The following is a 16,887-nucleotide window of genomic DNA, read 5'->3' as shown; positions in this document are numbered from 1 at the left end:
TCTCTCTCTCTCTCTCTCTCTCTCTCTCTCTCTCTCTCTCTCTCTCCTCTCCTCTCCTCTCCTCTCCTCTCCTTCCCTCCCTTCCCTTGTTTCCTTCTTTCTTCCTTTCTTTCCTTTTCCCTCCCTCCCTCCCTCCCTCCCTCCCTCCCTCCCTCCCTCCCTCCCCCCCTCCCTCCCTCCCTCCCTCCCTCCCTCCTTCCTTTCTTCCTTTTCTTTAGCTCTCCTATGGTGTTTACACCAAAACATTTGAGAGCTCTGTCCTGAACATGGCTGTGAGGATTCCAGGGAGCAGGGAGAGTTTCTGATTTCACACTCAACCATCCAGATTTCAAGCTCTGGGGAATAACTGTGTTATAGGGAAGGATCCTTGGCCTTGCCCTCTCTTGCTGTGGGTGGGGACACATGTAGACAGCAACAGCCCTAAACAAGAGTGAGGTACCTCTTCATCAAAGCAACTCCCAAGGGCCTGCTGCTCAAGGGCAGAAGCTGCCGAGCTCTTTAGTGAAGACAGAAGCCTCTGGAGAGACATCAAATCAACAAAGATAAAAAGAACACAAAGAATTCCTCACTACTGGAATTTTCCTTTGCCTTTCAAATCAGGGAGCAGAACTGTCTCTAGGATCAGATGTCTGTCTCTGTGGAAAAATAATTGTATTACTAGAAGTTATTTTATGTAATGGGGACTGACGTGATACCAGACCCCAAGAGACACTAAATTAAGGGCCGTTCCTAAGGTCTCATGATATATTTAAAACTTCAACGAAGTAGAAGACAAAAGCCTATGACATCTGCTTTCCGAAGGCAGCTTGCAGAAAACTACAGATAATCTTCATCGGTAGGTCACTGAAAGATCTGAGGAAACGATCTGCTAGCCCACACTGGCCCTCCATTGCCATAGTCCAAAAAGAGAGAACCCTGGAAAAGGGGTGGCAAGAAATACACATAGCACTGACAGGGCAGTCTTGTGCAATGAGGGAATAAATAGCAGAGAAGACCCAAGGGTGATTTTCCTTTCATACTTCCTTAGTCCAAGTGAAGGGATCCATGAAAATCCCTCAAGCAAAGAGAACTAGTACTCCCTACTGGAGTGTCTTCTTGACAGTCAACTGTTGTATTTCTCTCGTGGTCCAGTCCATCATGGACAAGAGGAAATTATGCAGCTTGTCATTGGGGTAGCTGGTAGCAGCCTGAACTCATACTGTTCCATGCGCCTGGGCTTGCAGTAGAAGGCTGAGTGTATGTCTCTTCTTCCCAAACTCAAGAGAAGTTTTAGGGACCACAGGAGACCACACAGGCTGACCTCAAGGTTTAGGGGTTGAGGGACTGCAAGATGTCAGAGGGAGCTGCATCTGATCCTAAGAACCTTGCAGTGTGTGGGCACAACAGGAGCATCTAGAGAGAACAGCAATTTCCCCAGAAGGTCAGCATGCTCGTGTCTGGAAAGAGTAGAGATCTGTGCACCCTGGGGTTGGAGGTGAAGCATGAACCAGATGTAGATGAACACATCTAGGTCCTTCAAGACACGAACCAGTCTTTTCCTGAGAAGAGGAAGTCTGTAAAGTGGTTATAAGTTCAAAGTTTTAAAAATAGACCAGTCCTTTGCTGAATGAATTTAAGGCCTACTCCACAGAAGGAAATATGAACCTGGTATTTTAAACCTGACCAGGAACTCATAACCGGGGAACTCAAAGACCCTGAGGGTGAACCTAGGACTGTTACTTTGCTAAATGGATACACAATATCAAACTGTCTTCTAAATTTTTATCTCTATACCCATGCATTAGTGCAGCGCTCAGATCTTTGCAGAGAAGAAGGACCTTTGTGTAACTGTTAACTGTTAACACGGAGACTCAAAACGGGTCAAAGTGCAGAGAATGCCACGGCACAGGGCCTCTCTAGCACTCCTCCTTCTAGGGCTCAGGGACCAAAATAGAAGAGGGAGAGGAAGGAGCATGATAACCAAGGAAAACAGTGTTGTCTGTGCTCAGGAACTCGCCACAGCTGTGGGTCTCTGCTCAAGACCTGCACAAGATGAAGCCAGTTGGAATTCCAGACCAGATTAGGAAGAAACTCCTGAGGTCTCTTTCTCACTGAGGAGCTGTGGCCAGTGGATGGCTTCTGGGGGAGGAAGAGTCGATTTTCAGAAAGGATGTGGCTCCTGGTAGGTCAACCATGCCTCAGTTGTACATGCCCATGCTCAGGAGTACATGACCAGCGTAAATTGGACTTGATTGCTTATTTAAAAAGAGGATCCAAAGTTGGGGGGGCGGGGGTTGAGAGGCAGAGACTAGGTCTGGGAGAAGATTGGGGTGGATCTGGAAGATGCTGTGAGAGGAGTGGGGGTGAACATGATGAAAATATATTGTATGGAATTCTCAAAGAATTAGTTCAAAATGTCACAATAAAATAAATGGTCATACATTTTAATAACTCAAGGTTTCGGGAAATCAATACCTAAGAGCAATCTAATTCAAAAATAGAGAAAAGCTCTCTGATTTAGGGGGCAGAACAGAAACCTAAGAAGCAGAGTTTCTTGCAACTGTCATCTGAGAACTAAATCTAGATGAAAATTTTCTTCCATGATTATTTCTCAGTCTTGAGTGTGTTTAAGGGCCTCTGCAATTTCTGAATCAACTAAGCAAGATGATCACTCAGAATCTCGATTTGCTCAAAATAATTCCCAGTGGTTCTGTCTGCAGTCAGCAGACCATCAAGAATGGGGGATATGATGCAAATGGCAATGAGTCTTCTGCCTTTGAAGACATCTGAAAACCCTTATATCACTGTGCTTTTGACGTCACTGCTTTATCATTAGGGGGAAAGAGAGGGAAAACAACATTAAGGAAGACCGTATTTTTAGTTTAGAAAAAGGAATGTCATGTCAGATGGAAGTTAGAATGTTCATACCTAAGTATAATTATTTAATAATCAATTAGGGAGTTTGAGCAACGTAGTAGTATTCTTTTTATAGGATCTTCCTTAATTTAAACACTTCCATGAATATTACAAAAGAATATATTGAAACTGACGGGAAGACAACTGCTTCTTTGCTCCAGGCACCCTTTCAATGATTAGTAGAAGCTGCACGATGCACAAATATTTTTTTTTTGATTTTCGAGACAGGGTTTCTCCATGGCATTTTGGTTCCTGTCCTGGAATTAGCTCTTGTAGACCAGACTGGCCTCGAACTCACAGAGATCCGCCTGCCTCTGTCTCCCGAGTGCTGGAATTAAAGGTGTGCACCACCACCACCCGGCTTACGATGCACAATTTTTAAATGAGCAAATACTTTTTTTTCCACTATGAAGATCATCACGTTCCACTTAAGATATGTTCTCAGTATTTTTAAAAACAATTGACTGAAACACCTTTTTCAAATGCATCTCCCTCAACAGAAGGGTAAATATTAATACTGTTCTAAGAAACAAGGGAACTTAACTTTATGTCCCAGAAAGTGATTCTTTGGATATAAAAATAAAATGTGTACATATTCTAATACTTCCCTCCCTCCCTCTCTCCCTCCCTCTTTCCTTCTCTTCTTCTCCTTGTCCTTATTTTCTTTTCTCCCTTCCATTGCTTCTTCTCCTTCCTTTCTTTTCTCCTTCCACACCTTCTCCATCCCTCCCTTCCTTCTTTTCTCCAAGATATTGCTTATTCCAGCACCAGAGAGCCACATAGACTGTTCTAGATCATGGGAAGGGAGGGGGGATGGCGGTGGCAGTGTGGTGGGGTGGTACAAAGGATTTATTGTGCACAGATGTGCTATTCAATACTGTTATAACCAGGGTGCCTCCTAGAATGCATTACCGCTCTGATGAATCCCATGTGCTGCCCAGTCCCCGGCACCTGTGTAAAGGTGTAAGGAGACTGGGGGAACAGTGCATATGTAGAGACCTGGCTGGTGCTTCCTGCCATCCTGGGTCTCCCACCCCTGGCTCAGCATCTCATAGAGAATCGAGGTTCTTTGCTCGGGAGCTCTGAGATTTGTTATACTAGCATGCACCTGCTGGCGCCTTGATTTTAGACAAGGAATCGAGCTTCTCAAAGCCTGCTCCATCATTTACTCCAGCCAGATGGGACAGAGCTACTTTGACATTCACAGGAGGATGTGCATCTAAGCTGTGCAGCCGCTACAGCTTCTAATATGGTTATGCAACGATAGCTATTGTAATTTCAAGCCAAGGAAAACTAATTCAAAGGCCCATCCAAGTCTTTGACCTTTTTATATTTTGGTGTCTAGCTTGCTCTTCCCGTATGTTCCCCTCCTCCCATTTCCATGAGGCACCACCATTCTTGGGAGCCCTGCAGATTTCAGTCTTTGAGTCTTCAATCTGACCTACACTGTCACAGCCTGACAGAGTTCAGTTTTTCCCCAGTAAAGAATTCAGTTACTGTGAGTGAGTAGCACAGACAACAGTTTGAATATTTCTAAATATTGCATGTCTTAATGGTTTACCATGTATAACTATATGAAAATAGCTTCTAAGTAGCCCCACCAGCACACACACAGATAAACAGGAAGACGAGGGAAAAAGTGTCATATTGCAATGGTTGTCTGTGTTTTTTGTTTTGTTTTAATATCACAATAGTCCTTTAAAATACCAAATGGATGTTTTGCCTATACTTGAATCTGCACATGACTGGAGCTAGTCTGTTGAACTTACATGAGGGGGAAGGGCGAAGGCTAGTTTCTTATAATTGTAACACTGCTCAGAGCTGACTGAGGTCCTAGGAGCTTTAGAAGTAAGGCTGAAATAATGAGTCATAGAAGCCAAATGATCTTAGTGATTATTTGAAAAAAATGGGTCGTTGAGGTATGGCTCAGTGAAAGAGCACATCCTTAGTGTGCAAGAGACCCTGGGTTTACTCCCTAGCACCAAAAGATGGAAAATAAAAATGTTCACAAGAACAAAAATTATATATGTATCTGTGTGTATATATATACACATATATGAATTATATATGTATATATATTAAAAGTGGTCCCAATAATATGCTTGTTGGTTCCTATGAGTGTCGAGATGAGAATAAGATCAACATTATTCATGCCACATTGCCTACTTGGCAGACTCAGTTGAAGATTTTTCAGACTTGTTAATATCAACGTTCTAAGCTATAAATTACACAGCAAAGGATGGAAATGAGAAACCAGCGTTGCTAAAGAAAAAGTGCTAAGGAAGCCTGCAATGCAGGCAAGCTGGGTACCGCGGATATTATGAGCACTTCTTGCTTTGTGGCTAGCAATTCCACAGGCTCTATTTTTAACAGAACTGAGATGCCTTTCTCCGCACCGTCATCTCCTCAGTTCACCCTTCGCCTCATGCTCATGGCGCATAGATTCGCACGCTGCTTGACTGTGGCATATTCTCAGGCATGGGTTACTGCCAATCACTGCACAGCCATTTTACTTCCCGTGAGGAGCAAAGCATTATTTCACATATGACAACTTTTACTGAAGAGCTACTTTTATTAGAAAATGCTATTGTCATAAATTGTTATGGCAAAAATTGTCACAATTTCTTGCTAAGTTGATTATATAAGTGTATATATGCATATATACATGTATATATATTTATTTTTATGTCGTATAAAAAGCTAGGGCATATATTTACCAATCATAATGCATATTGAAGAAAAGCTCAAAATGGATTTTGAGAAAGTCGGAAAACTAGTATCCCAAGGAAGTTTTTCTTTTCCTTAATTTTATTTTATATGTAGTAAGTATTTGCTGGCATGTGTATATGTGCACCATATGTGTGCAGTACCTGCAAAGGCCAGAAGATGGCGTCAGATCCTCCTGGAACTGGAGTTACAGATAGTTGTGAGCTGCCATGGTGGTGCCGGTAACTGAACCCTGGTCCTCTGCAGGAGTAGTCAGGGCTCTTCATCACTAAGCCATCTCTCCAGCCTCAAGCTATTCTTCTTTACTGCTATCAACTAGACCCTTACAATGCATGAACCAGGAAATGTTGGGTAAGGAAATGAAGCTAAAGATGTCTTATTCCATCATCTAACAGTCCTGGGCAAGGAAATATAGATGATTCACTGGTACAGCCGTCAGATCTGATCATATTTGTAGAAGGGTCTAAGCTCTCCCTCCCCAATGCCGTCTTCTACCCCTTTGTGAGAACAGTGATTCTCTCTCCCTAATGAGGGAAGCTCAGTAGATTCAATGGCATGCTAAATGCCATCCCATAAAAATCCTTTTCCTTTATTGATAAAGGCCCTGAAAACCCTGAGGGTTTGTGACTGCTTATATTTTAAGTCCCAGAGATACAGCCTCTTCACAGAATCCCAGTAACAGCTTGCAGCTTCTCAGCAACAGTTTACAGCCCTTTATAAGCCTGGATCCTCTAGAGCGCTTCGGACTCAGTCTTAGCAGTGAGGCTTTCTTGATTCAACAGTATAACTGATATTTAAACACCATTGATCCCAGGTCCTATTGCTGAAACGAGATAATCATTCACGTACGGCTTTAATTCTATGAAATACCTTTTACTCTACAAACATCCAGATCCATTAGCCCCCTGCAGTCATATTATCCTGAAAATGTTGCTCTAGCAGATGCTTCCGACGGCTGGAATTATAGTACAGTTAAGCCTATCCACTAAGCACTGAGCAGTGACCATGGTGTCATTTCGTTCATCGACATGTCAAGGAATATTCTGCTACACATTTAACGTATACCGGACAGTCAAAGGCAGTTTTAGCCACACATGTTCCTCAAAGTTAAATGTTTCTATTTTTATAATATTTACCATTTTCTGCAGTTCTGATCATTAATCCATTACCCATTTCTTCTAGTGAAATTTAAGCTCCATCTGGCCAAGTGCCCTTGGCTCCCTATGTAGCAGTCATACCCTCTGGCTCTTTGAAGGTATCCAGTGTACACCCATTGACTGCACAAAGTTGAGGGATGCTACCTGTGCTTACGACACTGCATCTGAGTGTTTTCCTAAGGTAGGTGTGCCTTCCATTTGGCATGTCAGGACTTTCAGATAGATATTCAGTGAGTTATGAAAGCTTAGATACGACCTCTTAAGTGTTTTCGTAAGAATTATTCTAGAATGCATTTTATGAATAAAATTAACATAAATTATGTCCCTTATGTGAAATAATTTGGTGGAGAGCAATGATTTCATCTTACTATCAACTCTAAGGCTGTAGTGACTTTTTGAAGACTTACAGATCTAAACTTTGCTTTTGGCCTAAATGAGGGCATAGTGCATGCACACCAGGCAAGTTAGAACTGGTGCTAGGATTCAGTTGAGGTGGTATTTATAGAAAGTAGTTAACATGTAAATACCATTAGGTCACTGTCCTCCTTTCTTAGCGACTATTTAGTCTACTCTTCTTTCTCCCTGCTGGTTCCTCGCTTTAGTGACCTCTGAGCTCTGAAGGGAACCCAAGCAGCTCTGAGATGGTGAATCATGGAATCTGTCATGTTTCCTAACGAGCTGGGTCCAGTACTACAGGGATCTCAAGCAAAGAGCTAAGCTGAGAAAATGTGATTTCTCCGCAAGCCACAGTAGGATACCGAAAAGGGAAATTAAAATGCAAATTCTAAGCATGGCCACAGTAACAGGAAGGAAGAAAGGAAAACACAGTTTTAATATTAATAAATAAGGTTTCTACTCTGATCTGTGGCAGTTCTAAAATGATTATCTATCTCTGGCAACATGCAGGTTGAAATATTTTTTTTGTTTAATATCCAAATTTCTTAACTACCACATGTTCAAAGAAAAACAAGTAGATAAAGTTTTTAAAATATGGTGTGTGTGTGTGTGTGTGTATACATATATAATCAGGGGTTCTTTAGAGAGACACATACTGATCTGTGGAGGACTTCTAAGAAAACTGGGGGCTGGGGATGCAGCTCAGTCAGAGGTAGAGCATCTGCTTCCCCCTGAAATGCCTGGTGTTCAGACACCAGCACAGGAGAAAAATATGCTATGTGTGGCCAATGAGGCCTGAGTTCTTTGTGGGACATGGGAGTCATCAACACCTGTCATCCTGGAACCTAACACTGCCTTTCCCTGGCTGCATGCTGGAGCAAGCCCACCACAGTTGGGCAAGATATCTTTGGTTTTGAGGATTAGGTCTCAGAGCAACCACGGTCAGAGCCCAAGTGTCGTTTCCCTCCGCTCCAAACATTTGTGAATATTTCTTTCCAAGCAACAGAATTCCATGGCAGAAACACGGTTGGTATTATATTTTCTATAGTAACACATTTACCCAGGACCCACGGTAATATCATCCACTCCACGATGGTTGGTGGTGGACCTTGTCTGTTCAAGTCTGACCTGTCGATGTGCTGAGAGGCCAGGAGCAGCAGGAACAAAAAGGTCAAATAGGAGGCAGTGTGGCAGATAAACTTGATAAAAGGCTTTCTGATGAACAGTCCAAGTGGGCTTTTAGGAGCTATCAGGTAGCACACGGAGAAGACGGGAAAAAGCAGTCCTATTATGAAACACGTCACCATCTTCACGGCCCAGTGTCTTCTCCTCCAGCCGGGGAACTCGTCGTACCAGCGGGAGGCGAGCAGCTGCTGGCAGTTGGGCTGGGCAACGAACTAGGAGGGAAGGACAAGGAGAATTCAGTCCCTGTTAGAGGTAATGACCACAGTGCGTCAGGAAGAACGCGGGCTCAACGTTATCCTTTAGCAATACAGTCTCAGGAAAAGATGATGCCAACCTTTAATATATTCCTTAGTTCATATTTAAATGAAATTTAAGTAAATTATATATTCTTTGGTAAAGCAATATTAGAATTCAAAGACACAAGCTGCAGCTCACTTGATATTAGGGTAAAACAGCCCGGCACTGAGTTATGCTGAGAAAGGCCATAATGAACACCTGGTTCACTCAGGGCACAGTGCTGAGTGTCAACTTAAGTGAAGTCAAAACAGGGTACCGGCACACTTGGAGTGAAGACAGAGGCAAGGCATAAGGATATACACAGGGTCCTAGTTTTATCCTCGCTGCTGTGATAAGACACTGACCACAGAAGCAGTCTGGGGAGGAGGTAGTTTATTTAGCTTACAGGTTAGAGTCCATGATGCAGGGAAGCCAAGGCAGAAACCTGGAAGTGGTAACTCAAGCAGAGACCATTGTGGAACGCTATTAATTGGCTTGCTCATCTGTCTTTCTTACAATGTCCATGGACCCCTGCCCAGAGATGGTTCGCATAGCAGGCTGGGTCCACCTACATCCGATGTAGGATGTCCTTCTGTATATGTGTTGCTTTTATTTGTTACTGATACCCTGAGGACTCCCTTCCAACAGAAACAAGCTAGGGGCCAAATCTTAAACACGTGGGCTCTTAGTCAAGCTATAATGTCTACTTGAGATTCATTTTTTATTTTATGTGTATGTAAGTGCAAACCACATGTGTACCTGATATGTGCAGAAGTCAGAAGAGTCTATTGGGTCCCCTAGAGCTGGAGTTTCAGACAATTGTGAGCTGCCATGTAGGTGCTGGGACTAAGTGAGACATAACCTATTGCAGGTGCTGGAAGTTTTACTTGGTGGCGTAAGATGTCTAGCTGGGATACTGTTTCCCCTATTTTGTTGGTGACTCCATTATACATTCTTTGCATAGGTATATAAGTTAGGAAGCTTCTATGGTTGTAGGTTTCCACATGGCTCTTCCAAAGGTCTGTAATGTTGTTGCCTCTCCCCACATTCCCTCCTCCACCCCCCCCACCTATTCGGCCCTCCTGTTCTACTTTTCCCTTCATCTCTCTATAACACTCAATTCTAATTGTCTTCCTGGATGATCCTCTAGTCCCCTCTGCTCCTTCACTAAGTGCCTAACCTCTGTGGAAGTTTGGATTGTAGCATACCTATCAAAAGCTGCACGTTAACATCCATATACATATAAGGAAAAGCATATATTTGTATTTTGTGTTCAGGGCTCTAAATTGTATTACAGGGAATTTGTTCATCAGTGTTCATTGCTGCTCTGTTCATAATAGCCCATAGCTGTTACGGACAGCCTAGATGTCCATAAACTAAAGAATGGCTAATTAAAATATGGTACATTTACATAATGGAATATTATTTAGCTGTCAAGAAAATAAAATTATGAAATTTAGAAGAAAAATGGAAGGAGCTAGAAAAAACCCATCTGGAGTAGGGTAACTGAGAACTCAAGAGACACGGACTTCAGGATTTTTTGTAATAAACAACTTCTAATTGCTAAGGTAGATGACCTCATTCTCTTCTCCACCCCCCACCCCTTGTCTTTGGTTTCTTCCTTCCTTCTGACCTCCCTTACTTCTTCTCTGGGCCTTTTTCTACCTCTTGTCAATGTGCTCAGCTTTTTTCCAGTTCCTTCTGAAGGACTTGCAGAGAACTGACACTCTTTTTGACTAAGATGCTGTTCCATCCAGGGAAGCCCCAGTCCCGGATACCTTAACATTGCCCACAGGAAGCTCGGGGCCTGCAGCCTGGGCTCCTGCCACAGGAACCACCACCCTCTGCAACCCTCCTGGTCCAGGAGAAAGGAGATTTTCATCACAGGTCCCTGCTTCTGCCTCTAGACAACCCCTATAGGAAGACTCGCCAGCACCCCTCCAGCCACTGCTAGCATTTATAAGGAAACATTATAAACATTCAGATTTGCAATGGTTCCACACACTTACAAAAGAGGCACTGATAATTTGCATTCAATAACCTTTTAGACATTTCCAAAGCCCGATCCTTGAGTATTTATAGAACTACTGAGACACAGGATTCTAATCACGGGAGACGCTGAATGAAAATGACTGAATCTAATCTTGTTTTTACAAATAAATTGCGATCCAATGTGAATGGATTATAAACAACCACACAAATACTAAAATCCCAAAACATAAAGAAAAATGATGAGGAAAAATAAAATTGGAAAGTATATTTAAAAAATACTTAAGTCAACCGAACAATCCCTTTCCACCTAGAAGGGAATTGAAACAGTAACTGCAGATAATGCAAGCCGAGAGGAAGCCAGCAATGAGTCAAACACTATAAACGTTCTGGCCTGATATGGTTGATTCAGTAGTTACTCTTCCTTCATGTTTTCAGCTTTGCATTATATATTTTTTCTAGCTTAAGAACTTGTACCTAAAATTTACATTAGAGCCACACTCTCAAAAAGAGCAAAATCTGGTACATTCTAGAGGCAACCATCCTCTAGAATTTGTTTTTTTTCAAAACTGTGTTTTGTAATCCTGGTAACAGGGGATCAGAGCTCACTGGATGCTGAGCGCTCCCAGGAGTCATGATGTCCATATCTGAAAAAAACAAAACAAAACAAAACAAAAACCTTTCTGTTCTATCAGCCATTTACATCCCTTCAAGCTGCCCGTGACCGTCAACTCTGGCTGTTTTCACAGAGACTTCCAGTTGCGTCCAATGATGAAGACAGTTCCTCTAGTCTGTCGTCTGCCTGTGCACATTCAGATCCGCTACTGGCTCGATCTATTCACTTCATTAATCAAATCCCGTGTCCCCTGCTGCTTCCTGATGTGATGATAAAAGTCAGTACTCTCTGTCTATCAGACGCTGGCTAGGAGTAAAAGAGACCACAGTCTCCCAGAACTAGTCAGTCCATTTCTGGGAACTCGCTGTACGCCGAAGGTGGGCGGTGCTGTAGATAACCTCATCCAGCCTTCTGAAACAGGGAGGCCCACGAAGATGATGGGGAGATGATGCTCATTGTAAAATGATCACCGGAAACAAAAGGCAGCAAGTTAAGCCTGAGACAACAGGCAGGCTTTTGACAGATGTAAGCTGGCCCGTGAATATACCGTGGCTTCTTAGAACAGACCGTACTGAAAATTGTGAGGTGAAATCCATGGGCTGGGCTGTAAGTTACTGCGGATTTAGCAGAGACAAAATAGAAAGGGACACTGTCACCATCTCTTAGCATCTATGTGGAAATATTGCTTCAGGAAACTCTTGAGTCCATGCCCTTGCTATTTTCAGGGTGGGCTGAGACTGGTGACTCTAGCATTATCTGGGAACAAGTCAGTGATGCAGGGTATCGGACCCAACTTTAGACTCAATGGGCAACCATATGCATTGCATGACACCTGTGGCTGCTGTTTGTAAACACTGGATTAATGTGCTTTATGCCCAATGAAGCTATTTATAGTTCTAGTGTATAGAACAAATAGTTAAAAGGCTAGCTAGAATTCATTGCAAATATCCATTCTAGTGATTATAAAAATGTCAGGTCATGGCCACTGAGAGAGAGAGAGAGAAAAAGAGGGAAAGAGATAGAGAGAGATTTGATAATTATATTTTAATTAAGATGTCATAAAAAGAATAATTAGCAGAAAAGGATTTCTATGAGAAAAAGAACATCCATAATAATAATAATAATAACTCAAAAATGAAGAAATGCTCATAAAATAACTACTTTTCAAATACCCCATTTTCAGTAGCTTTCTTCAAATTAAAACAAAACAAAAAAACGAACGAATCTTTTATCAGATCTGAGAAGACAATGAGAAAAGTCTTAAGATTGATCAGAAAGACTAACTGAGAAGCTTGAGAACCCGTCCTCCATTGTTGGCAAGGAGAACTTTGAGAGCTGTCTAGCTGACCATCAGGCTGTCTACTCATTGTCTCCAGCAGGCATGATACACTGGACTTTCAGAACAGGATTCAAGGGTGCCCGATCGCTTGGATACCATGTCTGTGTCAGTGAGGGAGAGTCAAACTCTCACTAATCTTGTTAGTCCGACAAGCACAGAATTGCATTTCCTAAAATACTTTGGGTCCATGTTCAAAATTGGTTTAGAAGGTGATCTGCAATGACCGGGAATAGTAACAAGGAGGCTGGAAACGTCAACAGTCTTACAAAGGAGGGTAATGATGGCTCAACACTGAATACATTAAACTATTGAACTTGATATGGGCATGGTCATTCGTGCCTGCAAGCCCAGCACTCAGGAATCTGAAATGGGAAAACCAAGCGTTTGAGGCTAGCCTGGTCTGCACAGTGAGACACTGTCTCAACACGCAAACAAACAAAAGCTAAAGAAACAAGTAAGTTGAACCTAGAAAACAAAGCCAGCTAAGTGGCCAGAAACTATAATCATTAGATAATGACGACCCTTTGAAAAATCACAAAGGAAAATAGTTGGTATAATCTCCACACCTGTTCGCCATTACCCGTCTGAAAGCATAAGTAAATGATGGAAATAATTTGTGAAAATGGCAGCTATTTTTAGAATACTACCTAAAGTTTTCTTTAAACGAATAGACATGGGGAGGAGGGAATTTATTGGCTATTGATGGGACCATGACTGGGTGTTTCTTCGTGTGTTGAATAACTTAAGACTGTTACTAGGGGGGTAACAGAGTCAGGTGTGGCTCACAGCTGGGTATTCAGAATTGATTCTTCAATCACAGGCTCCCAAGAGCAAACCAGAGTTCCTGCACAGAGACAAGGCATATCCAGAAAGGGTATTTTAATCTCCATTAAAGGCAAAGACTGGATCGTGGTTCTGTCTCCATCAGGGCAAGAATCCAGAGCAGACATGAGTGGATGAGTGTTCATGTTAACTGTTCTTAGTAGACCAAGGGTCTACTCAGCGTTCTGCTCACTGCCCTGCATGATTCCACATAACAGCCTATTTCTTTTTAAAACTTGATTATAAAAAAAGTGGAAATAAAAAAATCACACACCGCAATTAAACAGATCAGTATCTTTGTGCTTCAGTGAACCTCTATGCAGTTGGAATGGTCATGCAGAAACTGTGGAGCTTCACAGCGGAGTTTGCACTTTCATTATCTGATAGATTTTATTCATTTACCCACCACCAGGAAAACGAGAAAGGCAGGGCAGGGTTAGAGGTAGAAAACCAATTCGCTTTCTGTCCTCCTTCAGAACTCGCGCCCATCTCTTTCAGTCAGTTCTTCCTCATCTCCTACTACTTAGCCTTGCTTGTTCTCATTCTCCGTAACACACTGTACCCATGTGCATGTTCATTTTCACTTATACATATATCACTAGCTAGATGCTGCATCTGAGGAAGAACATGCAAGTTTTTTTTCTTCTGAGATTGTGTGACCTCAGTTAATATTATACACTCCAAGTTCACCCATTTTTCTGTGGATTTCTATGATTACATTTTTCTTTAGAGCAGAATAACATTAATATATAAAAATGTGTGTGTATGCAAATATATCACACACATGACATATATACACACACATATATGTGTGTCTTGTTATCCATTTGTCTATTGATTGACAGCTAGGTCCAATTTTTTGCTATAGTGAATAAAGCACCAATAAACATAGGGGGTGCAAAAATCTTTGTAAGAATATTGAGTTGTCTTGGTATATGCCCAGAGTGAAATAGCTGGGTCACATGGTATACTTCCTATGCCTAAGAGGATGAAATTACATAAGGCTTTGGGAAGCAGAGGACCAATTCTACTCTTTCTGGTCACAATTAAAGTCATTTCCACAGTGTAAAAATCCCTTTCTGCCAATCTAAACATTTCAGCAAAAACAGACTACATATATTTGAAATGTACTCACATGAGCTTATAAGCAGATGTTTGAGACAGGGTCTCTCTAGGTAATCCTGGCTAGTCTAGAACTTGATACGTAGACCAGGCTGGTCTTGAACTCACAGATATCTACCTATTTATATGGCCAGAAAGCTGAGATTAAAGGGATGCACCACCACACCGTGCCTAAACAAACACTAACTTTAATCTTAGGATCAAACTAAGATCAACTGGAAGACAGCCTCAAGAAATCACTGTTCTTCTCAGGTTGGCCTGCAGACATGGCTGTGTGTGGGGGGGGGTGCCTTGATTGTCTTAGTCTATGTGGGAAGAACATGGCTGGCACTGGCATCTTTTGGCAGGGGCCCACATAAAAGGACATTGCAGAAGGCAAATCACTCACTTTTACATAGGCTTGGTCTTCACTTTTGCTGGGGGGTCCATTTACTCTGCTGCTGCCACTGCGGATTCCTTCCTGAGTATTAGGGACATACCTGAATTATTTCAGCCAGGTGGTAGTGGCCCTTATCTTTAATCCCAGCACTTGGGAGGCAGAGACAGGCAAATCTCTGAATCTGAGACTGATTTGGTCTACAGAGTGAGTTCCAGGAATCTTCTAAGGTCTTAGCACCAGATTGGGACTAGCAAGCTACCCTGTCTCCTGAATTGAGCAACTACTGGGTTCTTGGATTCTTCAGTGTGAGACAAGCATTTCTGGATGACTCTGGTTGGGTAAGGCAATCTAATAAATCCACTTTTAATATACATTTGTGCTTCCTGTTCTGTTCATCTGGAGGACCCGGCCTAACACATTCTGTGATGTTTCTCCCTCCACTGAATTCCTGGCTGTTGACAATGCATAGCTTTGAAAACAACCTTGGCTATCCTGGGAAAAACAATAACTGTAATCCTTTATTACACTGCTAAGTTGTTTGCTACTGAAGTTGGAATCAAACTCTCTAGCTTGCAACACAGACGAAATGTGTTTTGGAGACAGCAGGGTTCACAGAGTTCCTGGCACCTAGAGCGTTCTGTCTGCTCTCACTAGAACAGCCACAAAGGGGACAGACATATGGACAAAACTGTACATTATAATTAGGGTGGCCACTCTACATCCCTTGCAGGAGGCAGAGAATGAGGGACAATGTGTTTTCTCTCCTGACTGTCACCCATGGCAGCAGTCTCAGCATCTGCACATTGCACCCAACCTCAGTCCTTGCCAGTGCGTCTCTCCAGCCTCCTGGAGCAATTGCTGGAGAGGCAGAGACAGGCAGGCTCCTGAGGTTTGCTGGCCAGTGAGCCTCTCACCTAAGTAGCAGACACTAGACCAATGAGACAATCTCATCTCAAACAAAACAAAACAAAACAGAAAACAGATTCTCACTAGGATTGTCAACTACAGGCTTGACACTTTTTTCATTCTTTTTGTTTCTTTATAATGATCCAAATCACGCTCCTAAACATGATCAATTCATCATTTCCTCTCACTTAATCTTTTCAAGACTTCCGTTTGAAATGAACACAAACTCTGCTTGTTCAAGCCCTGGCTGGCCAACTTTCATCAGGGCATCCCAAGGCAATAATCGTCTGCCGAGCAAAGACATTGCTGAGCCTGTGGCATTAGTTCCTGGCAGCTTAGACCATCAGGTCCTGCAGCTGAGGATTGGAGGTAGGGATAAAAACTTCACTGATAACTCTAACCTGGTGTACTAGCAAATTTGTTATTATAAAAATTTGCATACATTGTATCATTTTCAGCTGTAGGTGATATTGTTACAATGAACTTTCTTGTTGTATAGTTTTTGAGAATGTTGTCCTATAAAGGTCCATACACTGGGCAGCTGAAAATGACTCACAATTCTTTCTCCTGGTCCTGGAGGCTCACAGCCTAATATCTAGGTGCTGATGAGAGCAAACTTCCCCTTGCCTCTTCCTGCTGTCTGCTACATGTCTGTCAATTCTTGGCATTCCTTGGCATGCGGGGACCCCATTCCAGCCTCTGCCTGTGTCATCACAACACAGTGATGCGTGGGTGCCTCACTTTGCACCAACTACCATCTCATATAAGGACAGCAATCGTAGCCACACAGGAGCAAGGAGCCCGATGACCTCATCTTCGATGTCTCATGTAGACCAATCCTATGTCCAAATAAGGATGTGTTCTTTAGCACTAGGGCTAAGTTGCTAAAATACCAAGCTGTGACATTCATAATCATACATTTTCTGATAGTTGCCTAATACATAGCTTTGACATGATAGGTTACATTGCAGCTACTAGTTCATATGCTCCCAATAAATATCAACTCCATGAATCATTTTCAAACTCCAATAACTCTATAAAACACTGTTAACTAGCTGTCATTACTAACTTAAATCCA

General features: G+C 42.4%; 1 protein-coding gene across 4 annotated transcripts in view; it reads right to left on the bottom strand.

Annotated features, from left to right (window-relative positions):
- Positions 1-16,887, bottom strand: part of Trpc4 (transient receptor potential cation channel subfamily C member 4) — a 157,085-nt gene that overhangs the window by 43,675 nt on the left and 96,523 nt on the right. For 3 of the 4 annotated variants that reach the window (XM_075950694.1, XM_075950696.1, XM_075950697.1), the window contains exon 4: positions 8,236-8,572. In XM_075950694.1, coding sequence (XP_075806809.1) covers positions 8,236-8,572 — 337 coding nt within the window. Of the gene's footprint in view, positions 1-8,235; positions 8,573-16,887 lie in introns of those variants that run through there. The other variant, XM_075950698.1, reaches the window with a different exon arrangement.

The sequence above is a fragment of the Microtus pennsylvanicus genome, chromosome 16 (genome assembly GCF_037038515.1).
Source record: "Microtus pennsylvanicus isolate mMicPen1 chromosome 16, mMicPen1.hap1, whole genome shotgun sequence".
NCBI lineage: Eukaryota > Metazoa > Chordata > Mammalia > Rodentia > Cricetidae > Microtus > Microtus pennsylvanicus.
The sequence above is the reverse complement of the archived record's forward strand: the minus strand, read 5'-3'. Positions and strand labels throughout refer to the sequence as shown.